The sequence below is a fragment of the Bos taurus genome, chromosome 15 (genome assembly GCF_002263795.3).
Source record: "Bos taurus isolate L1 Dominette 01449 registration number 42190680 breed Hereford chromosome 15, ARS-UCD2.0, whole genome shotgun sequence".
Taxonomy (NCBI): Eukaryota; Metazoa; Chordata; class Mammalia; order Artiodactyla; family Bovidae; genus Bos; species Bos taurus.
In genome coordinates, this window is record NC_037342.1 from 14,754,427 (window position 1) to 14,763,353 (window position 8,927).

Below are 8,927 nucleotides of genomic sequence, written 5' to 3' on the forward strand. Positions count from 1 at the left end.
CAATGAGTTGGCTCTTCACATTGATGGCCAAAGTATTGGAACTTTAACATCAGTCCTTCCAATGAATATTCATGGTTGATTTCCTTTAGAATTAACTGATTTAATCTTCTTTCTCTCCAAGGGACTCTCAAGAGTCTTCTCCAACACCACAGTTCAAAAGCATCAGTTCTTCAGTGCTCAACCTTCTTTAGGGTCCAGCTCTTACATCCATACATGACTATTGGAAAAACCATAGCTTTCACTAGATGAACCTTTGTTGGCAAACTAATGTCTCTGTTTTTTAATATGCTGTCTAGATTTGTCATAACTTTTTTTCCAAGAGCAAGCATCTTTTAATTTTATATCATATCATATCATATTATTTGTCTCTAACTCTTAGCCTCTTATATTCTCTTTAACCCACTCAAGTCACATTTGTATCTCTGAACTGTATTGAAAAATGCTCTGGTTAAGATCACTAATGATTTCCATCTTGCCAAAACTAACAATCTGCTCAAATAATACCTTGCCCTAAGTTTTCAATCTCTCTGCTAATTCTTACTGTTCTTCAAAACCCCATGCTCTTTCCTCTAAAAACTTTGCTGCTTCCTTTTCCTGGAATGTGCTTCCTTCAGACTTTCACCAGTTTCCATCCCTAACTTCAATAAAATCTTTGCTCAGGGAAGCCACCTTGACACCCTAGCTGAAAATCATATCCCTTATGATCCCCTGTTCTACCCTCTACTCCCTTGCCCTGTGTCTTCCCTCTTAGCATTTATCATGCTTAAAAAAGATATGTTTGCAAAGTAGTTTAGGTATGATTTCTTGGGGAATTATAAACTTCAAGAGCTTAGGAACTTTGTCAGTCTTCTCCTTTTCAAATCCCCAGAACCCAGAAGAGGGCTGGTACACAATCAGCCCCAAATGGATAGTTGTTGAATGATGAATAGACCAAGGCACAACCCTGTCCCTAAGGAACTCGTAGTCTAGCTAAGGGTAGTAATGATTATCATGATGACGATGATGGTACACGATACTAAGTGCCACATATATTCATGGGCTTCCCAGGCAGCCCTGGTGGTAAAGAATCTACCTGCCAATGAAGGTGATGCAAGAGATGTGGGTTTGATCCCTGGATCGGGAAGATAAATATATACAAATATATATAATCATTGCATCTTTATAATAATAAATGAAGTTATGAAACTGCTAAAGTAGGTGGTATCATGCCTACTATATAGATAAGGAGACAGAGGCTTTGGAAGTCACCTGTATAGCCTGCATGGGGCTAGTCATCAGGAAGAGCCATGTCTCAAACAACCTCTGACTGCAGAGCCGTGGTCTTCAACTTCCAGCTCTTTGATCTTCCAGTCTGACAGTCTGTGAAAAGTTCACCCCATCTACTCAGGTTGTCTGAATGTGGATAAGGCAGTTCCGCCTACTTGTGAACAGCGAACACCCATTTATGCTTGCTTAGGAGAAAAGAGTGCTGACTACTCATTTTGCTATGAAAGCACTCTCTATGCCAGAAGCCAAAATACACAGAGTTGGTAAATATTTTGTACTTGGTTACAAGCAAAGACCCAAATCCAATTAATGTTGGCTCCGTGTGATATGGTTGTTCACTAGTTTTAGGAAATATGTAGGTAGGTTTGATTCCAATTTGAAGACATTCCTTGGTCATATTTCAGCTGAGTGTTTTAGGAAATTAAAACCTTTTGATCCACGGAGCTTGTTTCTGAGTTCAGCACAGTTTGTTCCCCATCATGGTTTATAGTCCGTTTTGGTGCAAGGCCCTGGCTATTGGGTTTCCTGTAGGCCCATAACCTGTCCTCACGAATATGGAGAAGCCAAAGAAAAACTCTGCCCAAAGACTGTGTGTGTGGGTCTTGCATCAAGCCAGGATTGACAGCCTTCTTCCTGGCCAGCGACATATGTAATTTTAAGTTTCTAGTAATCACACACATAAAAAAGAAATAAGTGAAATTAATTTCAATAATAGATTTTATTTAACAAAGTATATCTAAAATATTATTTCAACATGAAATCTGTATAAAGAATTATTCAATCTAGTCTGTATTTTCAGCTTCCCCAGTGGCTCAGTGGTAAAAGATTTGCCTGCAGTGCAGGAGATGTGGGTTCAATCCTGGGTCAATAAGACCCCCTAGAGGAGGGCATGGCAACCCACCCTAGTATTCTTGCTGGGAAAATCCCATGGACAAAGGAGCCTGGCGGACTACAGTCCATAGGGTTGCAAAGAGTGGGACACGACTGAAGCAACTGAGTGCAAGAACAAGCACGGGTCTGTATTTTACACTTACAGCACATCTCAAGTTAAACTAGCTACACTTCAAGTGCTCATTAGTCACATGTGGCTAGAGTGTCTATCATATTGAATAGTGTATCTCCAGAGTGTAAGAATAGATTTTGATTTTGTTGTTGTTGAAGATAATGGTAATGATGCAATTATTATTAACTTTGAATGTGCCAGACACAAAGCATCATTACCTGTTAAGAGAACTTAGGGTTTGTATAATCTAAGTTATCCATTCGATGCTTGGCTCTTTTCTAAAGTATCACCTATAAGAGGTCATTCAATATCTACTTACACAGGAATAGGGAACCCATGCCCTTTGAAGTAACTTATTACATCTCCACCCATCTTTATTTATGGCAGTATACCTTTTATAGAGCTGGAAAATGGCCCATTAGTATTTCTTCACTTTGTGGTTCTGCACTTTGAAGCCAGAGAGAGTACACCTGATTCCACTTACGTGACTTTTTATATTTGAAGATAACTAGCCTGTCTTGTTGAGTCAACCTTTTCTAAATAAACTGTTTTATTGCTCCCATCATTACTCCTGCTATTTTCAAGTATTCTCCACATTCTGTCCTGTGAACAGGTTCTAGATTATCAATGTCCATCTTTAGGTTTGATGCCCAGAGATGAATATACTGTTCACAGATGGCCCCACCACCCTTTAATATAGTGAGGCTATGAACTCTTGGCCTTATACATTACACTTCTACTGCACCATGGTCACAAATTGCTGTTGACTATCCCTTGGACTGCAAGGAGATCCAACTGGTCCATTCTGAAGGAGATCAGCCCTGTGATTTCTTTGGAAGGAATGATGCTATAGCTGAAACTCCAGTACTTTAGCTACCTCATGTGAAGAGTTGACTCATTGGAAAAGACTCTGATGCTGGGAGGGATTGGGGGCAAGAGGAGCAGGGAACAACAGAGGATGAGATGGCTGGATGGCATCACTGACTCGATGGACATGAGTCTGAGTGAACTCCAGAAGTTGGTGATGGACAGGGAGGCCTGGCGTGCTGCGATTCATGGGGTTGCAGAGTCAGACACGACTGAGCGACTGGACTGAACTGAACTCATACTGAGCTCCTTGGCTCCAAAAGACCTAAACATGGCCCCCGTGCACATCTTCCTTCTGTTTATATGTGTACACTTATATATGGACCCAAGGCAATGACATCAGCTTGGCATGGTTCATGTCTCATCCAACTCTGGGGATTTAGAGCGAACAAAATTAAGGAAAATTATCCAGGTGATAACACGAGAGATTTTAAAACATTATTATTTGCATTGTGGTTGTTTAGTTGCTAAGCCGTGTCCAACTCTTTTGTGATCCCATGGACTGTAGCCCACAAGACTCCTCTCTCCATGGGATTTCCCAGGCAAGAATAGTGGGGCAGGTTGCCATTTCCTTCTCCAGTTATTTATATAATACATATGAATTATTATACAGGAAACACTGTATTCCTTTAGATATAAATTATGTGCACTTTCAATTTTCAATGTGAAAAAAACTAAAAAGTTACTTGCTTAGTCATGTCTGACTCTTTATGATCCCATGGACTGTAGCCCACCATGCTCCTCTGTCCGTAGAATTCTCCAGGCAAGAATACTGGAGTGGGTAGCCATTACCTTCTCCAGGGGATCTTCCAAACCTAGGGACTGAACTGGGTCTCCTTCTTTGCAGGCAGAATCTTTACTGTAAGCACTGATTGTTTGCTTATAGTAGGAAATATTGTTATCATTATTTCTTACAATCTGAAATGCTAAGATATTTTTGCATACATTACTGAGTGTATTAGTGGGCGCTTTCAACTAACTACCCATCATTAGCAAATTTTGATGAGAGAACTCTTTGTATTTTTATATGTCATCAGTAAAAAATATTGAGTCTGTTATATCCTAACACAAAGGCTTACAGCATGAGGTCTTCACTAAGTAGTACACTTCAGGTGAATGTGTTCAACCAATTTTAAACTACCCAATTTTCATTAAACTGGTTGATATTTCTCAATTTTAGAAATGTTTTGGCTATGCTTGTAGGCCTTAGAACATATTTTCTGGCCCTCTTGGGACTCTCTTATCCTCATTTCTGCCTGGAAAATTTCTGCTTGACTTTTGTGTTTTATTTTTGTTATCCCCATTTGTTCTGCTTTAGGTGCCATTCTTATGAGCCCCCGCAGTGTTATATACTGCCCTGTTATAGCCATCACCACACTCCTTTGTGATTTTCTGTGTATCTGCCTCTGTCTCTACTGGACTGTAAACAGTGTTAGAAGAGGAGTTGGCACTCATTTCTTAAATGTCTAGCGAAGTACAAAGTACATGCTCATTAAATACTTTGGGGTTAAATCCTCATGATCACACGTGGAGGTAGTTATTATCTTCATTTTATAGATGAAGCAATTGAAACTCAGACAGTGAGCTTATTAAGGCACAGAGTAGCTGGCAAAGCTGTGGACAAGGCCCAGGGTTCTGGATCTGGACTTCAGGCTCTCATCATAAAACCAGTTACACATGCCTTTGATACCCTTCTGGAGATCTGAAGTTCCTTAACAGAGGGCAGTGCCTTTACGATCTTACTGAAGATAAGGCTTATAATGAAAGCATCAGAAGGAGGGAAAACACAATAGACTGACTTCTGATAACACTAGACTATTCAGGACTGAGGCCAGATTATCTCCTAGAAGCAGGTTCTGACTTGAAGGGAGAGTGAACCTAGGGTTCTTGTCAAGCAAGTCTGTGGAATCACTTTCTGTCAGCCTCTCAGTTTCTCAGAGTAGATGCTTGCTAATTATTTGGCTTGTTAGCAGTTAGATAAGAACAGGCTTCCGTGCCTCATTCCTTTTCATGTGGACAAATGTAATCAAAACTGATTTATTGCAAAAGTACTGTTTTATTGCTTATAAAATCACACGTCTTTTATTAAAAAATTGAAAAGATAGTTTTAAATATACCTAATGACATGCTTTACCTTTCTCCTTTTACAAATACATACGTGCCTTCTCTAATTTGGGATCAATCATTATGTGTTCTTTTTTCCCTAATACATTAAGAATTTTCCTATATCAAAAATTCCCTGCCATATGATTGCATAGATTCACTCTGTGCACAGTCCACAAATATATCTAACCAATCCTTATTGCAGATATTTAGGGCTATTTCAACTTTCAAATTCTATAAATAATATGTCAATGCTCATCCCTGAATGTTAATCTTTATAAACATGGCTGATTAATGAGAGATTTTTTTTTTTCACTCATCTAATTGGTCATGCGCTATTCTGAGTATTAGGATACGAGTTTCCCAGAACTGGGCCTTCACCTTAAAGTGCTTATAGGATTTGGACCCTCAGCAGTAATCAGATTGAATCAAAGATTAGAATTCCTGCTCCCCAGTACCTAGATTGGGAGGCTTGAGGCCCTCCATTGCACTCCCCATTTTGTTGTGGCGACCGTATGCTGATTTCCAGGGTGGGGCTGGAGGCCTCCTTGTTTTCAGTCTGGGCTCCTTATCTCTGTCCCTGTGTCTCAGTGCCAAGCTAGAGAAGGAGAGTTAGCATGGAGAATGAGGTCAGCAGGAAATGTCTCTGCCCAAAGGCAGGAGAGAGACAGAGAGCCCAACTGAGCAAAGGAACGAGATGAACACATATTCTCTTTCCTTTTTTTCTAGTCTTTCTTTCTTTCTCTCTCTCTTTCTTTCTTCTTCTTCTTTTTAACCCAGGGAAGTAAAGAAAAACAACGGCCTAAATAAATACTGCCCTGAGGGCAGCCTGAATGGGCCTGACTTGAACAGAGTAGCTTGTTACCCTGCTGCCATAATGACCCTTACAGGGTCCAAGAAAATGCATGGATGAACTCACTGGATTGAACAACACGCTCAGTGTCTTGAGAACAAACAGACTTTTCTTTGGTGTTAGTTACAAACGTCTTTTCTTTTTGCTTGTTCAGTTCAGTTCAATTCTCCAAGAAGCAAGAGCTAATCTCCTGTGAAAGTTCAGGGAAACGCATGTGACACAGCTCCGAGCTGCCTTAACCACATGTCGGGGGAAGGCCCCTGATTGGCTTTGGGAGGGGGTGGGGTTCTGCCTTCTGTCCCAGCCGCCCTACCCTGTGTCTAAGGGAAGAATCATCATGCAGAGCCTGAGCTTTAGTTTTCTCATCTTCAGAATGGAAACAGGAGTAGTCCATCCTATTGACTATGCTAATTTATAGATTTTTTATTTTATGGATTCATTCACCTATATAGCACTGAGCTCTGTGCACCAAGCCAGAGACTGAGGATACAAAGGCACAATTTCTGCCTTTGAAGAACTCAAAGTTAATGGGAATCCTAGACAATAATTGGTCAATTACAATGCAATATTATAGGGACAGGAGAAGTAATAGTATCACTTCAGTTCAGTGCAGTTCAGTCACTCAGTCGTGTCCGACTCTTTGCTACCCCATGAATCGCAGCACGCCAGGCCTCCCTGTCCATCACCAACTCCCGGAGTTCACTAAGTCTCACGGCCATTGAGTCAGTGATGCCATCCAGCCATCTCATCCTCTGTCATCCCCTTCTCCTCCTGCCCCCAATCCCTCCCACCATCAGAGTCTTTTCTAATGAGTCCACTCTTTGCATGAGGTGGCCAAAGTACTGGAGTTTCAGCTCAGCATCATTCCTTTCAAAGAAATCCCAGGGCTGATCTCCTTCAGAAAGGACCAGTTGGATCTCCTTGTAGTCCAAGGGACTCTCAAGAGTCTTCTCCAGCACCACAGTTCAAAAGCATCAATTCTTCGGCGCTCAGCCTTCTTCACAGTCCAACTCTCACATCCATACATGACCACAGGAAAAACCATAGCCTTGACTAGACGAACCTTTGTTGGCAAAGTAATGTCTCTGCTTTTGAATATGCTATCTAGGTTGGTCATAACTTTCCTTCCAAGGACTAAGCGTCTTTTAATTTCATGGCTGCAGTCACCATCTGCAGTGATTTTGGAGCCCCCCAAAATAAAGTCTGACACTGTTTCCACTGTTTCCCCATCTATTTCCCATGAAGTGGTGGGACCGAATGCCATGATCTTCGTTTTCTGAATGTTGAGCTTTAAGCCAACTTTTTCACTCTCCTCTTTCACTTTCATCAAGAGGCTTTTGAGTTCCTCTTCACTTTCTGCCATAAGGGTGGTGTCATCTGCATATCTGAGGTTATTGATATTTCTCCCAGCAATCTTGATTCCAGCTTGTGTTTCTTCCACCAGTATTTCTCATGATGTACTCTGCATAGAAGTTAAATAAACAGGGTGACAATATACAGCCTTGATGTACTCCTTTTCCTATTTGGAACCAGTCTGTTGTTCCATGTCCAGTTCTAACTGTTGCTTCCTGACCTGCATACAAATTTCTCAAGAGGCGGGTCAGGTGCTCTGGTATTCCCATCTCTTTCAGAATTTTCCACAGTTTATTGTGATCCACACAGTCAAAGGCTTTGGCATAGTCAATAAAGCAGAAATAAATGTTTTTCTGGAACTCTCTTGCTTTTTCCACGATCCAGTGGATGTTGGCAATTTGATCTCTGGTTCCTCTACCTTTTCTAAAACCAGCTTGAACATCAGGAAGTTCACGGTTCACATATTGCTGAAGCCTGGCTTGGAGAATTTTAAGCATTACCTTACTAGCGTGTGAGATGAGTGCAATTGTGCAGTAGTTTGAGCATTCTTTGGCATTGCCTTTCTTTGGGATTAGAATGAAAACTGACCTTTTCCAGTCCTGTGGCCACTGCTGAGTTTTCCAAATTTGCTGGCATATGGAGTGCAGCACTTTCACAGCATCATCTTTCAGGATTGGAAATAGCTCAACTGGAATTCCATCACCTCCACTAGCTTTGTTCATAGTGATGCTTTCTAAGGCCCACTTGACTTCACATTCCAGGATGTCTGGCTCTAGGTCAGTGATTACACCATCGTGATTATCTGGGTCATGAAGATCTTTTTTGTACAGTTCTTCTGTGTATTCTTGCCATCTCTTCTTAATATCTTCTGCTTCTGTTAGGTCCATACCATTTCTGTCCTTTATCGAGCTCATCTTTGCATGAAATGTTCCTTTGGTATCTCTGATTTTCTTGAAGAGATCCCTAGTCTTTCCCATTCTGTTGTTTTCCTCTATTTCTTTGCATTGATCGCTGAAGAAGGCTTTCTTATCTCTTCTTGCTATTCTTTGGAACTCTGCATTCAGATGTTTATATCTTTCCTTTTCTCCTTTGCTTTTCACTTCTCTTCTTTTCACAGCTATTTGTAAGTCCTCCCCAGACAGCCATTTTGCTTTTTTGCATTTCTTTTCTATAGGAATGGTCTTGATCCCTGTCTCCTATACAATGTCACGAACCTCAGTCCATAGGTCATCAGGCACTCTATCTATCAGATCTAGGCCCTTAAATCTATTTCTCACTTCCACTGTATAATCATAAGGGATTTGATTTAGGTCATACCTGAATGGTCTAGTGGTTTTGCCTACTTTCTTCAATTTCAGTCTGAATTTGGCAATAAGGAGTTCATGGTCTGAGCCACAGTCAGCTCCTGGTCTTGTTTTTGCTCACTGTATAGAGCTTCTCCATCTTTGGCTGCAAAGACTATAATCAATCTGATTTCAGTGT

General features: G+C 40.9%; 1 protein-coding gene across 1 annotated transcript; it reads right to left on the reverse strand.

The window, feature by feature from the left end:
* Positions 1-7,696: 7,696 nt before the first annotated feature.
* LOC132342279 (uncharacterized) lies at positions 7,697-8,577 on the reverse strand (the record flags this gene model as incomplete). Its single annotated transcript, XM_059875039.1, has 1 exon — positions 7,697-8,577. A coding segment is annotated over exon 1 (726 nt), but the record flags the coding sequence as incomplete, so codon positions are not given.
* Positions 8,578-8,927: the final 350 nt, after the last annotated feature.